This window comes from Papaver somniferum, chromosome 3, assembly GCF_003573695.1.
Source record: "Papaver somniferum cultivar HN1 chromosome 3, ASM357369v1, whole genome shotgun sequence".
Lineage (NCBI taxonomy): Eukaryota > Viridiplantae > Streptophyta > Magnoliopsida > Ranunculales > Papaveraceae > Papaver > Papaver somniferum.
Genome location: NC_039360.1, coordinates 158128681 through 158146684, shown reverse-complemented (window position 1 = coordinate 158146684; position 18004 = coordinate 158128681). Strand labels below are relative to the sequence as shown.

At 36.1% G+C, this 18004-nt stretch overlaps 2 protein-coding genes and 1 pseudogene across 2 annotated transcripts; all 3 read right to left on the bottom strand.

Moving 5' to 3' along the window:
* Nucleotides 1-5719: 5719 nt before the first annotated feature.
* Nucleotides 5720-8166, bottom strand: LOC113357760 (annotated as a pseudogene).
* A 137-nt stretch (nucleotides 8167-8303) lies between these two features.
* Nucleotides 8304-10941, bottom strand: LOC113357761 (perakine reductase-like). Its single transcript, XM_026601214.1, has 7 exons — nucleotides 10785-10941; nucleotides 10186-10353; nucleotides 9737-9940; nucleotides 9443-9615; nucleotides 9177-9273; nucleotides 8897-9050; nucleotides 8304-8676 (listed from the first exon to the last, which is right to left on the bottom strand). The coding sequence occupies exons 1-7, from the start codon at nucleotides 10842-10844 to the stop codon at nucleotides 8495-8497; spliced, it is 1038 nt and encodes a 345-aa protein (XP_026456999.1). The 5' UTR covers nucleotides 10845-10941; the 3' UTR covers nucleotides 8304-8494.
* Nucleotides 10942-11293: 352 nt separating this feature from the next.
* Nucleotides 11294-17782, bottom strand: LOC113361734 (probable aldo-keto reductase 1). Its single transcript, XM_026604867.1, has 7 exons — nucleotides 17723-17782; nucleotides 17068-17235; nucleotides 12376-12579; nucleotides 12103-12275; nucleotides 11884-11980; nucleotides 11579-11732; nucleotides 11294-11472 (listed from the first exon to the last, which is right to left on the bottom strand). The coding sequence occupies exons 1-7, from the start codon at nucleotides 17780-17782 to the stop codon at nucleotides 11294-11296; spliced, it is 1035 nt and encodes a 344-aa protein (XP_026460652.1).
* Nucleotides 17783-18004: the final 222 nt, after the last annotated feature.

Here is an 18004-nt window from a genome sequence, read left to right as displayed (position 1 = left end):
TGAGTCATGATTCAATCTTTTGAGTATGTTTTTGATATGAGGAGATAAACCCAACACTGGGATGAAAGAGGAAGCCTAATATCATACATGGGTAATTATATTTAATTCTTATATGACTTTTTCACTAATTAAAATTGAATTATGATTTTGATTAATTAGTTGTCATATCATTTGATGGGTTATGCTTGCTTAGATGTTTTGATGTCCCATGCTTAGGACTTACAACTAATATTTTGAGAATCTGCCTTGGAAAAAATAAGAGTTCATGTCTTTATTTATTGAGCTATAATTGTTAAAAGAATTAATATTTGAACCTTATGTTATGAGTTTGGTGGAATCCTGAGTCCCAGTACCTCTCGATATTGTTGTTAGAGCATAGCTCGGTTGAACCCACCAAGTGTTGGTATGTCAAGTTTGATTGTCATATTTTAGTGAACCAAAACTCATTTAAGAGTCGCTTGATTAAATGTACTAGAGTCAACTTCGTATAGGTTAGCTTGAAAGTATTAGGATATGAGACATTACAAGTATTGCGAAGACTTGAAGAAGTGAAGAAGTAAGGAGATACAACCACAACATCATCCTTCCACTTGAGGTTAGTGATATTTGACTTGAACTGTTTCATTCCCTAACGTATCTTTCAAGTCGTGCATATTGAAAACAAAACTGCGAAACATGAACACTCTAGATAGACATAGTATTAAGGAATACAATACGAGGTTTATTGCTTAACTATTAAACTTTATAGATAAGACATCGAAGTAATCATTTGAATGCTATTGTGATTATGTATGGGTATGAGGTGAGGATTTCATCCTAGGAAACAATGTTTTACATGTGTTTTAAGGAAGTAAGATCATGAATTTAGTTTGTGAATCGAAAAGGAAATCGACAGGCGTTATTGGGATTGTTATTCATTGCATATCTTATGAACGACTAATATGTGTGATTAGTACAACCGCTCATGACTTGTTTGTGTTCTTGGTAAAACTATTCACATAAGGCCTGACTTATGTATTGGTATGACTTTTATTAGTGAAACCGATCTTAAGTAATCACCTGATGGTATGATCGAGTTTGTGTAGTTTGTAAGACCTAACTCTGGGTAAAAAGGAACCGATCCTAGTAAGAGGTGCAACACATCAAAAAGGGGAATCGATCCTTTTATGAGGTGCAGCAAGGTTTATAGCAGAAAGGGGAACCGATCCTATGGACATGTGCAACACGTTTTTAGGCAAAGGGGAACCGATCCTATGGACATGTGCAACACATATAAGTTAGACACCATATATATGTGGTGAACTGATCCTAGTACCTAGTCAACCGAATTTTGGGAAGCTAGTGTGACTATGCACAGTACTCACACGGAGGTATAACCGAAACTTGTTTTGGTAGAACCGTTAAACCGATGATTGTGATCGAGTGTTCTTGATCAATCACATAGCTCTTGAAAGACAGATGAACCAATTCTAAACTTGTTTGGAAGCATGGTAAATCGGTTTCAAGTGTGTAAGTATGAAAGAGGACTGAAAATTAAGGATGTCGACACACTTTGAACGCGTGCATTTATGCGTATCTTTTATCGTTCAAAGATATTCCTTAACAGCTAAAAGGAAGAAAATCCCAGGATCGAAATTAAATAAGTTAAGAATATTTTAATTAAGGTTTTAATTATATATATGGAAAATAAGAATTAGTAATGTGCATTTACTAGTTAAAGATTTTCCAAGGAGATTTTCGATCAATATTTTGGACAGAGCATTCTCAGGAATTATGAAAATCGAATTTGGAAATTATTATTGAATATCTTGAGAATATTTTCGGTTTTGGAAATTCCTTGGTGTCCAAACTTCCTTGTCTATAAATACTTGAAGTTTGCATTTCTAGCAAACTAATAATTCATGACAGTAAACTTCCTCTGTTGTACTGTTACTGGTGAAACCGCCTATTCGGAGAGGAGAGTAACCTAATTAGGCGAAATCTCTTACGACCGCTCAGTTTAAAGTCTTCTTTGGGATTGAGAAGCTCTATTAGTACTGTTGGTGGGAAACTAGATAATTGCGGTTTATCTTTTGTTTTCCATTTATTTGATTGACTAACGGTGGTTGAACTTTGATTGCACCTAGTTTGTTTATGATTGAAAATCTTCTCTTCTAATATAAGATTCACTCAAACTAGTTCAAAGTTTCGACATGGATCTTTAGACTGTTGTTGGTTCTAAAAACGATCTTGTGATAATCCATTGTTAACAAACTCCGTTCTGTGTGTGATTGATCACAAGAGATTCAAGTAGTTGTGTGCAGGAGTTTATTGAAGATCTACGAAGATTTGAAGACAAAGAAGAGATAAAATATTTCTGACTTGGTTATATAAATCTTTGGTGTGCACAATACTTGTTTCGGTAAAAAGAGGATCCAACTATAATCGGTTTATCCTTGTGGTAGATTGGATTGATTAGTTGAGTGGATCGGCATCAATACGGTTCTTTGTGATTAAAAGTATTGATTGCAAAATCTTACTATTACCTTGGGTAATTGAACATAAGATAAATCTAAGGACCTGACGAAGGAGTTTATTGAGATAAACAGAAGAGCCTTTGTCCGACTCATATCACTTGGTTGAAGAGAGTTGATACCAAACAGATTTGTTCTTCCTTTACTGTTTGGAATACGAACCAAAGGAATTGTTCCAAGTACGTGACTTATTCATAAGTTGGAGGCGTGGGAATACAGACGGAACTAGGTGAACTATAGGTTTAGTTGTTTGGTCTCAACTATACGAAGTTGGTTTATTTTGTATAACGGCTTAATCCTGAGAGTATTCAATTCTGGACAAGGTCCCGGGGTTTTTCTGCATTTGTGGTTTTCCTCTTTAACAAAATTTTGCCGTGTCATTTACTTTTATTTTCCGCATTATAATTGTTTTACTATAATTAAAGTAAATTACACAAACTTTAATTCCTATTTACTTGATAAGCAATCCTATTGTGTTTGGTTAAGTCCGAACCTTTGTATCAAGTAAACATACTTCGTTGTTGTATTGTCTCGATCTCGTATCCATAGACGATCACACGAAGTGTGAACCGATTAGTTGTATTGTCTCGACAGTCCATAGACAATCACTTTCGGAGAAAGGACTTATAGGAAGGAAAAGTTTTAGCTTGAGGTATATTTGGATACCCTCGCCTTTTCAATTGTGACAATCTTGTGAATATATTTTTAGTATTTTTATTCTTAAGTCTTAAATCAAACCTCAACGAGTCCGAGTGAACGACATCTTTCTTACCACTTTTTCTACAACATTAAAAATCACATCAGATACCAAAGTCACAAATATCACACATAATGGATTTTTGGCTTAATCAAAGGGTTAAACTTTTACATGATGATGCTATCCTTAACTGTAAGTGAAGAAAGATCCAAAAACTGAAAATAAACAACTTCCAACATGGGAAATATTCTTCCAATAAGGATTTTGCTGTTGTTGATGACTTGCGACAAACTATAGCAATGTTTTTTTTTTAATAGAAATAGAAATCAATGGAGAAGAAGACAAATAAGAAGTTAGCTAATCAAAATTTAATTTGATTTTTATAGGTGGTAAATAGGAAAAGGTAGAATTAAAAAGTTAAATTACTTTAGAAATTATGATGAGGGTGGTAAATATGAGAAGTGTGGGTGGCAAATAGGTGGAACCTTCCTCTTTAAGTCCACTTATGAAACTATGAGCAAAGTAGTCTTCACTAAGAGATCTGCTTTGAGCTACCATTAGGGATTTAAGTTCCTCAAATTACTCTTGATATTCTAAGACAGTCCCAATTTGTAGCAGCTTAATGAATCCCCCTACAGTATTATTATGACCTAATTCCTGAAATCGATTACAAACATCCACAATAAATTCATTCTAGTAAAGAATTCGCTTACCTTCCTGGTAGTCCTGAAATCAAATGCCTGCCTTTCCTTCCATGTAGAGTGTATCTATGTAAACCTTTTTCTCATCATTCATATGATGCAAAATGAAATACTTGCAATTCCTAATCCATTCTCTAAGATTAGTACCATCAAAACAAGGAAAGTCCACCTTAGGTCTGTAATTATGGAATTGCCCTGACTGGTTAGCCTGAAATACTTGATGTTCAAAGGACGGATGTCTTCCTCCACCGGCTTTAAATCTAAATTTATCATAGTTCTCCCTTCTACCCATATATTCAGCTTCACTATCTTCTTTCTCTTCAAAATTTCGATTTGAAGTTGAAGCTTGATTAGCTAAGATTAACTGAGTATTTTGGACTAGAATATTAATTCTCATCTGTGGATATCTGATATGCCTTCTGAACCACACGCAAACTCTTGATAAATGCCATGTCTTGCTTTGCTCCTTTCAGATCTTTGATCTCATCACTCAATTCCTTGAGTTCAAGACTTAATTTCTTTGTCATTCCATCTAATTGCTTCAAAGGTGTACTGTCATCAATGATTTATCTAAGGAAAGACCGCCTTGATACCAGTTGTAGTGATCTACACTATAACTATAGGATCTACGCCATATAGATGAAGAAAAAACCTAAACAGGGGCGTAAACTAGTAGCAATAGATTCAATTTGATTATGTCCAAAATGATTACAGATTCAATACTAATTAGGGCACAACCAAGTACATGTGCTAGCTACACTTATAGAAAATACCAAGGCACTCCATCGTCATGACGGCAGCCACCAACAGGGACATGAAAAATTCCAATACAATACAAATGTGAGGATTACATATACCGTAAAGAACTACCAAGTTTTCCACACTATTTAGCAAAAATAGCTCAGCCACCCTCAATATGTGGAGTGCAATGGACAAGGACAAAGTGTTGATTGAGAACGGAACTAGAATTTAAAGACTTAAAGGCCTAGAAAAATAAAGCTTACACGTTGAACGGTGAGGAAACTCTCGCTTCCTATTGGCCGAAATAGGCCTTTTTTGAGTTTTGTGAAACAAGCGTTTTGGTGAGGACATTTCGAAACGTATAATTGGTTTGAAAATTATAAACTCAAAAGGAAAACTTAACTTCACGTGTTTTGAATTTTATGGAAGTCTTTTTTTTTTGTAATTTAATTTTCATTAATGGAAATCATGATTACATGGATCTCAAGTACATCAAATTCAAAAAGTAACAAGAAACAACACGCTTGTAAAGATACATGATTGGAAATTCCGACAAGGAAAAGAGAAGGAATTCCAAATACTGACCTAATAAAAGAATGCAAGAACCGATTGAATCGGAGAGAAGATAGTCTTCATAATATTAATGGACCATTTGATAAATCGTCTTCCTGATGAAGTAATGCTCCAATGGTATAAGAGTAATCTGCAAATTTGTTGATCGGAGAATCAAGAGTAACCTGAATCCGGCGAAGCACTTGAACAAACATATAATCAAGATCAAGTAACCATTAAAATAAAAGAGAATCACCATGAAGGTGAAGATAATAATCACTATAAAGGTGAAGACAAAAATCACCATGAAGGTGAAGAAAGGAAGCCGTAGCCGGCAAACAAAGCAAAATTATAACCCTAACCGGAAAGAATCATGTTATTCTGAAACTAAAACACAAAAAAAAAACTAAGATCCTTGCTCACATCTAGCCCAAAATGGACTAGATTTGAGCAAGAAAATGAAGTTGGTTTTTTTTTTTCCTTTTTTTACGGAGAAGTGGAGAGAGAGGGAAGATGAAAGGGGTCTGAACTTTATGGAAGTCAAGTACCTATTATATTAATACATACATAAAAAACCACATATTTCTATAAGATAGTATACCATATACCAGATTGTTGCAGCAACAAGTAAACTAGACAAACTTCTGGCTAATTTGACATCTTGATGGGTGGCGTATTTGCAAGTAAACTAGACAAACTTCTGGCTAATTTGACATCTTGATGGGTGGCGTATTTGCAAACTTCCACGAGGTACTGTACAAGGTGTCATAGATTCGTGAACCCGCCACTTCATCAGCAGGCACTGCATCTGAAATCTCCTTCATGTCTTCTTTTGTAAGTTGCACACTTAGAGCGCCAATATTATCGTCCAAGTTCTTAATCTTAGTCGTACCTACGAAGATCAACAGAAGGAAAAGTTGAGAAAAAAAAAACGGGAAAATAACATTGTACAAAACCTCTTCTAGGTTCTTATCTATATCCAAAAGTCTCCATGACTTCCACTTAGAACCTTACGCCCAGAGCTCAAGATATCCCAACAACATCACTTAATTTTGATTATGAAAAGAGTGCAAGTTCGAGTGATAACTTTACCAACTAAATGTAGCTCATGTTACTTTGTTGTTTCATAATAGGAAGACAATGAAAAAGAAAACACTAAGAATTAAAATAGTTGCTTACCAGGGATAGGGACAATGTCGCCTCCTTGATGAAGAACCCATGCTAAAGCTAGTTGGGCAGGGGTGCATCCATGTTTTTCAGCCAAGATTGCTATGCGAGTATAGAAAATCTTGTTTTTGTCCAAGTTTTCGCCTCTGAACCTAGGGTGTGAAATCTAGCAACAGCAATGACATGAATTTAGGTTATTTATCACGAAACAATCCCCTTCTTCATTCTACTTTCTGAACGTTATAGTTTGATCATAAGCTGGTAAAACTAAAAATATTAAAGAGTTATGTCGATTAGAGTTGTACCAAGAAACTCTTCTCGTACACACTTTCAACAACTGCCTTCCCTCCAAAAAATCCACGACCAAGAGGGTTGTATGACACTAATCCAATACCTAGTTCCCTGCAATTACCAGTATATCATAACTTCCATTCGTTAAAAAGGAAATTCAAGAACCTGATAGAAACAACATACAAAGTCGCAATAATAACAAGAATTCTAACTATGTAATAAAGCTATATGAAATCAGATATGACAAACACAATATTTCTCCTTCATAACTTGGAACAGACCTGCAAATTGGGACTCTCTTCCTCGATCTCACGAGTCAAAAGGGACCACTCCATTTGCAAAGCAGTTATGGGGTGAACTGCATGTGCCCTCCTTATTGTGTCCACGCTTGCTTCATATAAACCCACATATTTTATTTTTCCTTCCTCGACCAACTTCTTAAGTTCACCCATCTACATTTCTCAAAAGATAGTCGTATCTCAATAACTCCCCCAATCACTAAGTAATGGAAAATTAGTAAGATAAAGGGGTAAACACCCCAACTCCATAACCGCGTTTCAAGACAGCCTTGAGAAAAAGAACGGAAATACGGGAATATACATAAGAACTCACAGTTTCTTCTATGGGTACTGATGTATCCACACGATGTTGATAATAAAGATCAATATATTCCACATCAAGACGTTTGAGACTAGCTTCACAACAGGAACGTACATATTCCGGTGTACCTTTAATTAAAACCCCAGTTGGTCCAGTTCCAGCAATACCAAACTTGGTAGCTATTTGAATTTGTTCTCGTGGCAATTGCTTCAGGGCCTGCAAGATTCAGTTACCTTGCACAATCAGTATTACAGCTTTGTGTGACATTTATGAACTCAACAAAGAAAAATGTAACCTAATTAACCGCGGTTTAACTCGTAGAAAGTGTATACCTTTCCAAGCAAAACTTCATTGGTGTGAGGTCCATAAACATCTGCAGAGTCGAAAAATGTGATTCCTCTAGTGAATGCATCCTTGACAATTGAAATCCCAACATCATCAGAGAGTGGTATATGGTAAATCCCAGTTAATCCCATACATCCAAAACCCAACTTCGACACCTACTGGAACGAAAAGAGAAAAACAAACCTAAAATTCATTATACGGCAATCATCGATCAGATTAAGTGAGTCAGTCTAGTGACCTAATAAAATCCAAACAGTTCTATAAGATGGGATATTACCTGTAACCCCTGGTTTCCTAATTTCACCATTGGAATTTTAACTTTCTGTTCTTCCGCCATTAATTCTCCTCTCCTCACCCAGATTGTCTAATGCAAAATAGAGAGAAGTGGTTCCAACTTTTTACTTGAGCGTCCCCCACTGTCTTCCAAGAGTCGAATGAAGTGCCAGCCGACAAAATAGAATAAAACATAATCTAAAGTTGAAAAGATTCTCCCTCCCTTGGATGTTGTTACTTGTTAGCCCTCTTTGAGTGAGGGTTGTCATTCAACTTTGTGGTTAAAATTTGCACTCTCACCGTTTCAGGTGGACAGTGATCTAGTGGTGTAATTTATGCCTCGTCTAATCTTTCTACGGATCCTTTCTGTTTGTTTGTTTTAGACAACATTGAGGACCTGGAGAGGAAAGGAGCGACTGCAGCTTTCTAATGGAACCAGATTTTTCTTAATATCGTAGTTCTTGTAAAAAATAAGAACAAACACACAAAAGTACGATCGGTCTACAGAAAGAGAACTTTCATACACTGTCTACAACGTATTTTTGTTATTGATACAGCATTGTCCAAATAATGAACAAGCACTGAGAAATTCAACATCATGCACGGCTACTAGTTTAGATCTTTAAAGGTGGAGTATTTGCAAACATCCATGAGGCATTAACCATGCTGTCATAGGTTCTAGCTCCCGCCACTTCATCAATAGGTACTGCGTCCGATATCTCATTCATTTCTTCTTTTGTAAGCTTCACCATTGCAGACCCAATGTTGTCGTGGAGGTTCTTAATCTTAGTTGTACCTTAAATATACCAAAGTAATAATCAGTTAAGTTGTGTCTGTCATCAACAGATCACCATGACTTGGACACAAATATTCTTCTTCGATTCTGAATAAATCTGTCTGTTTTGGGACATAGAAGTTAAGGGTGTTTGAAAAAGATTATGCTAAAGTTAAGTTTTTATTTCATAAGAAAACATGAATAACAAAGGTGTCACTGAAGAATTGAAATGGACCCTTACCGGGGATTGGCACAACATCGTCCCCTTGATGAAGAACCCAAGCTAAAGCTAGTTGGGCAGGGGTGCATCCATGCTTCTCAGCCAATTTTACTATGCGAGTATAAAAAATCTTGTTTTTGTCCAGGTTTTCACCTTTGAACCTAGGATGCCCAAGCTAACACGAAACAGAAAGTCACCAAATTTATTATCTCCATCCCAAACTCCTAGAAATGCATCTACACAGATCACAAAGATGAGAAGGACAAAATAGATATGAGTTATATGATGACAAAATTCATACCAAGGAACTCTTTTCATCCAAACTTTCAACAACTGCCTTCCCACCAAAAAATCCACGACCAATTGGGCTGTATGGTACCAACCCAATACCTAATTCCCTGCACATTAAGGTCACCTCATAATTTCACTACCGCATTTTAAATACTGATACCAAGATAAATGAACTCTCAAATTCAGAAGGTTGAGGAGTAACTTAACATTCATAAGAAGTTGAATTCAAACTAGATAGGATATATATACTTCTCACATGGGGAACCTGAAACAGACCTGCAAACTGGGACTATCTCTTCCTCGATATCACGAGTCCAGATGGACCACTCCATCTGTAACGCGGATATGGGGTGAACTGCATGTGCCCTCCTTATTGTGTCAACATTTGCTTCAGATAATCCAATGTACTTTATTTTTCCTTCTTCAACCAGCTTCTTAAGTTCCCCCATCTACCTTTACCCAAAGATAATTTTATCTCAATTAGCAACATAGATTCTACCATCCACAAATAGAAGAGCAAGTTCAAGGAACATAATAAAACTATAATCAGATAGAAACAAAAGAACTCACGGTTTTTTCTATGGGTACTGATGTGTCCACACGATGTTGATAATAAAGATCAATGTACTCCACATCAAGACGTTTAAGACTAGCTTCACAACAAGAACGTACATATTCAGGTGTACCTTTAACTAATGTTCCAGCGGGAGTCATTCCAACAATACCAAACTTGCTGGCTATTTGAATTTTATCTCGAGGCAATTCCTTCAGTGCCTGATAATTTAAGATATCAGAAAGCCAGACTCGCTCAGTATTTCCGGTAGGCAACATACAAGTAACATGAGAAAAAAAATCTCGAACAGAAACTACTTGACTAAAGTAAAAAAGCTAAGATTTCCTCTGATCATAATCTGAATACCAAAATGCAAAATGAGCAAGGTTCCCAAGTTTGATTAGTGATGTGGTAAGTGTAAGTGTCTGCTTAGTGATGTGGTAAGTGAAATTATGCATTTGTATACCTTTCCAACTAGGACCTCATTAGTATGAGGTCCATAAACATCTGAGGTGTCAAAGAAAGTAATTCCTTTACTGAAAGCTTCCTTAAGTATTGCAATCCCAGCATCATCAGTGAGAGGAGAATTGTAAGCTCCAGTTAGTCCCATACACCCAAAACCCAATTTCGACACCTGGTGAATATTGAAATTGCTGATTACTCATACGACAAACATACAAACGAATAAATGGGGAAAGCTTCAAATCAACATTCTAAAACTGAAAACTAAGAAACACTAGTACTAACTCTTAGGTTCACTGGATAAAAAGTAAAATTGACATTGGGCAGAGTAATTTATGTCAGATTAAGACCACTTCTAAGTTTTTTGATCAAAATACACCCATAGATTCATTTGAAGTTCACTACTTCGTAAATAAACACAGTTCCAAGTTCCAACACCAGTAATGAGCCGCATGCTTGCAATTAAATGTCCCTAAACTGACATGAAAGTGAAGATTACACAGCTAATATCAAAAACCCACTTACATGAACAAGTATCAACCCTGACTAAAACCAAATCAGAAATTTAAAAAAAAAAAAAAATGCAAGGAATTGAGTTTCTACCTCCAAACCTTGATTTCCTAATTTCACAGTTGGAAAATCAACTTGTTTCTCTTCCTCCATTTTGTTTTCTTCGCCCAAATTATCAACAGGAAAGAATGAATGAAAAAAAAAAACAGTTTCAAAGAGGAAAATATCAAGGAATTAGGTGACCAAAACAAAAACCACGACTGCACGTCTCCTCAATTTTCACCTACCACGTCTGAACGTTCTATGAGATTCTTTGTCAAAGCCAACTACTCGTTCACCCACTCGCAAATTAATGTGGGTGACGATAACACTGGATAGTAGGCCCAAGAGAAATGAACACTTCAATGTAGTCCCATTCACCTCTGTTACATACGGTGTATCTTTACCCGGCACCGTCTCTAATTTTTAAAGTTCTAACAACTACCTATACTTGAAGACGAAAATGAACAAAACTCTGTTTGTAATATCAAATATGGGTACCAAATTGTCCATGTAAAACACCAATTATACACTGAAAAAAAATCAATAACATGGACATTTTATTATTTCTGAGGGGGCGTATTTGCAAATTTCCATGAGGTACTAGACAGGAAATTGTAGTCGCTGGCACCTGCCACCTCGCTGATAGGTACTGCATCCGAAAGCTCCTTAACATCATCCTCTGTAAGCTTCAACCCCAGAGACCCAATATTAACATCTAGGTTCTTAATCTTAGTAGTACCTGGAAAAGTATACACAACTGCATGGTCAGCTGAATTAGCAATGATATAAGCTAATCTGAACCACCGTCACCTCTTGTGTGCAAATTCTAGAAAATACTTGCATACCAGGAATAGGAACCACATTGTCTCCTTGATGAAGAAGCCATGCTAAAGCTAGTTGGGCAGGCGTGCATTCATGCTTTTCAGCCAATTTTCCTACACGAGTAAATAGAATCTTGTTTTTGTCCAAGTTTTCGCCTTCAAGCCTAGGATGTCTACCCTACAAAAGCAACATGGAAACCAGTTAAACTACCGAAGTTGCAAAATGGCTGTGGTTAAGGTAAAGTCATGAAATTATCCCATTTCCTGCAACTACAATTCTATCAAGCTCATCCGGAAGTAAACAATAAGGCATGGTGCTTAAATTTTACCATTGATATTTTCTCATCCGAACTTTCTGCAAATGCTTTCCCACCGAAAAATCCACGACCAAGAGGGCTGTATGGCACCAATCCGATGCCTAACTCCCTGCATTTTAGTATGACGCCATTTTCATATTTAACGTAGAATGATCAAAAACTAATAGACTAACATAAGACATAAGATATCTAAGAAACACAAACAATTAATGTACTTGTCGAAAGCCAAACCTGCAAACTGGGACTATCTCATCTTCGATATCTCGAGTCCACAGCGACCACTCCATTTGTAAAGCAGATATGGGATGAACGGCATGCGCCCTCCTTATTGTATCCACGCTAGCGTTAGATAACCCGATATACTTTACTTTTCCTTCTTCGACCAACTTCTTAAGCTCCCCCATCTAACTTCCCAAAAGATAATTCATTTCATTTCGTTAAAACCACTTCATATATTTGAAAAATAAGATCAAACTCAATTAAGTTCACATGAAAACAACTCACTGTTTCTTCTATAGGTACTGATCTATCCACGCGATGTTGATAATAAAGATCAATATATTCCACATCAAGACGTTCGAGGCTAGCTTCACAACAGGAACGTACATATTCAGGTGACCCGTTAACTAAAAGTCCAGAAGGCCCCATGCCAACAACACCAAACTTGGTAGCGACTTGGACCTTTTCTCGGGGCAATTCCTTTAGTGCCTGCAAGTTTTAATTACATCTCTTGCAATCAAATTCATTTTGGTATACTACATTTTTTAGCCTGAAGAAACCAAACTGGCTAAATTTAAAAATGATCGTCCACATTCAGCACGGGCCACACGACACGTTCTTATAATACAGCTCGAAAGGCATAGGCTATGATAAAAACTACTCCCTCCGTTCCTTTTTAATATGCTGGTTTTTATAAATAAATGTTTCAAAAAAATAGGCTAGTTTCTTAATTGGGAAAGTCAAATGTTACTTTAATTTTCTGGGACCATTTTTTTCTTAATTTTTTTTGATGATAAATGTCATGTGGACCATTGTATTTTAATTCTTTTGCTGACAAGTGTCATGAGGACCATTTCACTTCACTTCTTTTATTGACAAGTGTCATGAGGACCACTTTCAATGATTAGTTCTCTTAATTTCCTTAAATTTCTCTAAAAACAAAACCAGACTATTAAAAAGTAACGGAGGGAGTAACAAGTTTTTTCATCTGATAACTTCTTCTATCACAATTTGAAGAAATGCAAATAGAAAATCGGGACTCTATGACCTTGTTTGTTTGCAGCTGACTCGGTGTCTGGATCTGAGTCAACCCCTGACTCGCACCGAGTCAGCACTTAGACTGTTTGGTTTGCATTTTTTATAACATCTGACTCGGCATCTGAGTCGTGCCTAACCCCTGACTCGGTCCCTGTAGAGTCAGGCATGGAAATGCTCCTGAGTCGGTGCCTATTACCCCTGAGTCATAGAAATTGACAAAAATGCCCTCGATATTATATCAAAAAATTACATTTCTTCTTTTCTCATTTTCTTCGTTTGTTCCGTCAAGAGGAGAGATGGGAGATAAGCAACCAAACCCGATCTCCATCATCGCCCTCATATGATATCTCCTTCGTCTTCAACTGATATTCTCCTTCATCACCTCATCTCATCTTTTGATCTGTTTCATATCATCTAAAAGCTTCCTTTTGAATCATCATCATCTTCAGGTATAATATCCTGGTTAGTGCTACCAAATCATCAGGTACAATTCTTCATCATCATTGTTATTGTAATTGCTAATAATTTTGTTTTTCTTTTTCTGCTATCTCAGATTAGGGTTCTTCGTTTTCATTTTAATTTTTTTTATTAGGGTTTGTTCTGCTATATTGAATTAGGGATTGAGTACGTTAATTGTAGGTTCTTCTGGTGATAGATCTTGGGTTCTATCAATTAATTTTTCTGGCGTTTCTACTGAATCTTGGGTTCTTGTTTACTGATTTCTCTCTAAAGTGATAGATCTTTTCTGGGTTTCTTATGGTTTCTGTAATTACGTAGTTTGAAGGAGCTCAAATGAATCAGGGGATATAAACCTCTAAACAAAACGTCGCACCAAGTGTTCGATAAAATACATGACTGAAAAAAGAAAAAAAAAAGGGTAAAAGATCTTATTGCATTGTTTTCACATTTCAGTAATGGAATGAACGATTTATGGTTGGATTTAGATTTAATTTGATCATTTAGACACGGGTCTACAAATGACTAATAAATGAGTGATTTCTTTGGTTTTTTATAATCTTCCATAGTTTTATTTGATCATTGTATATAAAAATTCTTCTTTTCTTTTTAACTGTTTTAATTGGTTTGTGTTGGTTTAAAGAGGTTTATGTACTGTGTACTAGAGTATTTATGAACGTATGTGATAGCACCATCTAATGTGCAACGCGGCTTTTGATGCAGAGACCTCGACATTAGTTTGAAAAAATGATGATGTGCTAGCGCCATCTAAGCCTTTTACCTGCTATGTGTTTTCTCTTATTGTACTCTTCTCTTTTTGGAAAACATTTGCTTATACAAATGTTGTTTGGTTGCATTGTAGGGCTAGTTCGCATATAACCTTATACATTATCTCAGTAGGCAGACATTTGTTTCCATCACTGGATCCTAAAGCAGGTATTTTTTTCTCGGCCTTTCTCCCGTTACATATAAAATAACAATGTAGATTTTTTGAAGTCAAGTTAATCTTTCATCCATAATGAGGACAACAATGCTGATTGCAAAAAAAAGAAAGATACTCTGTTTACTTTCTCAGTAGCTAGTAGTATTGAAATTGAGTTTCTTTAATCTACTTGGTCTTTTCAGGAAAATGAAAACCTTATTATCTCAATTAGTAGTTTTATGTTTGTTAGTGAAGAAACTTAAGAAGGCTAAACGGCGTGTACGCCCGAAGTACAAGAAGTCAATTTTAACGGGAAAAGGTTTCACCCAAGAGCTGTTAGATGGAAATCCGAGGGATATGTACAACCTATTGAGAATGAGTAAGGTTCCTTTTACCCTATTATGTAACGAATTCCAAGCTAAAGGACTTTTAGAGGATAGTAAATATATAGAAGTAGAGGAGAAGATGGCGATGTTTTTATACACAATTGGGCACAACTGTAGAAATCGTGTAATTTTACATCACTTTCAACATTCGGGTGAAACAGTTAGTAAGTATTTTCATGAAGTGTTGACTGCTATGAAGATTTGGTCTGCTGAAGTTTTAGTTCCTCCACCTAATATATTTGACAAGCCAGCTATAACTAAAAGACATAAACGTCTCAGAGAAGGTGCTTTTAAAGGTGCCCTTGGTGCATTGGATGGCACTCTAATTAGTGCGAGCATTTCAGTCGAGAAGCAAACACCGTATAGAGGAAGGGGAAGAGGAGAATGTTCCCAAAACGTGCTTGCGATATGTGATTGGGATATGTACTTTTTATATGTAGTGGTTGGATGGGAAGGCACTGCCCATGACTCGAGAGTGTTGACCGAAGCAGTGCGTGATCCATCTTTCAAGTTTCCTTTACCTCCACCAGGTAATATCTCTATTTTAAGTCCCATTTTTCTGTTATTGTGTGATGATTTGTTACTTCTGTTAGTAAGGGGTCTTAGAAACTAATACAGGTAATAATTAGAAATTGCAATAGACATGCAACTATAGAAACTATAAAAATAAGGTTGTATTTTTGGTTCAGTAGTAACAAATGCTTACTGCATTTATTGTTTACTTTGTTTGGTTGCAATTAAATATCCTTGTTTTGTTTGTTGCTTGCTTGCATCTATCACCACCTCTGAAATATCTGACTTGTTTTTTTTTTCTTTATCTCACTCACTAACCTCAGTCGTCCTCTCTACTGCTTTTAGCAGAGCAGAGATGTCTGCAAGGAAGCAGGTATGTTTTGTCAGCAGAAGTGCAGCACTCTCTTTTGGGTACTGTTCACTTTATGTCAAACACATGCATGCCCACTTAACCCTATTCTCTCTTTTGTACCATTACCAATCTCTATTGTACTTTTGTAGGCAGTAATTGAATAACTTCAGACTAGTGGAAATTCCCTTTGGTATTTGTTTATGAATTACAGTTACCCTTCCAAATATTTACAGTGTGTTTTCAGTTTACATATTTCATCAGCTGTAGGTTTTTAGGTTGTTCTAGTTTACTTATTTTTAACTGTAGTTGTAGAGTTCTTGCTTCTTGCAGATAACTTGTTCTCTTACTGGTTCAAGTGAAGTCTTTTGAGTATATTGTGTTATAGTTTATCTTAGAGATGGATGAGAAACATGATTATGATAATATTCAACAGCGTACTCTTTACATTGATGATAATATGTTTTCGTTGTACATTTACAGGCAAATACTATCTATGTGATGCTGCGTACTCTCACACGAAGGGGTTTATGTGTCCGTATCGCAACATAAGGTATTGGATTGGTGATTACCGAAGAGTACCTCCAACGGTAAAGGAATAGAAATTCAATCAAGCCCATGCTCGATTGAGGAATGTGATTGAGAGAACATTCGGGGTATTGAAAGTAAGATTTCTTGTTTTAAGTAAAATGCCTTCTTACTCATTTGAGACACAAAGAGATATCGTCATTGCTTGCATGTCTATACATAACTTTCTACGTCGTAATGCATTGGACGATTGCCTATTTAAAGAATATGAGAATGAGACATTTGATATGAATGAGACACAGGTGGAATCGGAAACGGAAGAAAATGGACCTTGTCTGTTTGGAAGACAAGAGCAGATATATATGAACAACTTACGTGATGAGATAGCTAGTCTCCTTTAGATTTGTTGCTTCTTTTATGTTTGTAGGAATGAAATCTTTAGATTTTATTGTTTTGTAATGTTTAATTCCATCAAAAGAAAGAAGTTGTTTAGAATGGAATGGAACAATTTGTGATGTTTCATTAGTGATAGATATTATGGTTTGAAATGTGCATAAGGGCAATTTATGTCCAAAAAAATCCAGTCAGTTGAGTCAGGTCTGACTCACAAAACAAACATATTTACTGACTCAGACCTTAGTGAGTCAGATCCAGATGAGTCAGGTGATTTGACTCAGATCCAGACGACTCAGATTCAGATGACTCAGATGACTCAGCTGCAAACAAACAAGGTGTATCACAGGATGTGTTTTGTGGTCAGTTGTTTAGAGATTTGAATAACACACCTTTCCCAGCAGGACTTCGTTGATGTGAGGTCCATAAATATCTGCAGTGTCAAAAAAAGTGATTCCCTTAATGAAAGCATCCTTGATAATTGTAACCCCAGCGTCATCGGACAAAGGAGAATTATGAACTCCAGATAGTCCCATACACCCAAATCCCAACTTCGATACCTGTCAAAAAAAAAAAGAAAAAAAAAAAAAAAAAAAAAAAAAAAAAAGAAAAAAACATTACTGATTGGGGAATACCTTTGGAACAGCAAAAATGGAAAAAAGTAAAAGCACTCCATATTTACACTGGGAATGTTTGACCAACAAAAAAAAAATGTTTAAATCGGAAAATCTGGGAATACAGTTTCATCATTGTTTATTCCATGACAAAGTAGAAAAATCCAACGACTCTCTAATTGTGTAGTACCAAAAATGAATGTACAATCTAAGCCCAAGCCTATGAGTCACATGGTTAAGCACAAAATCTACTGCTCGTTTAGTCGGATTTACATTGACTAAATACCCTTGTTTATCTAAATTATTTGTACTCGATTGACTAAACTTCCGCAGTAGTCTGAATGATTAAGGATTAGGGATACAGATTACAGAGAGATGGTGATGTATGCTGATTGCGGAATTAGAAATGGAGTGCATTCGAAGTGGGCCTTACCTCTAAACCTTGAGTTCCTAGCTTCACCATAGGGATTTGAACCTGTTGCTCTTTCGCCATTCTTTACCTTTCACCCAAATTTTGAGGGGGATATGGCTGAGAGATTTCATTTATAAGACGCGTTGCAAGAAAAAATGGAAAGTAACAATCAAAGAGACCGACTAATTTCTTAAAAGTTGATATCTTAGAGATTTTCTCTCCCTATGACATATGTGCAAATACGTTCACCAACCTGCGTATTAATGTGGGATTGCCAAATAAGTAAGAACGATTTTTTGGGGA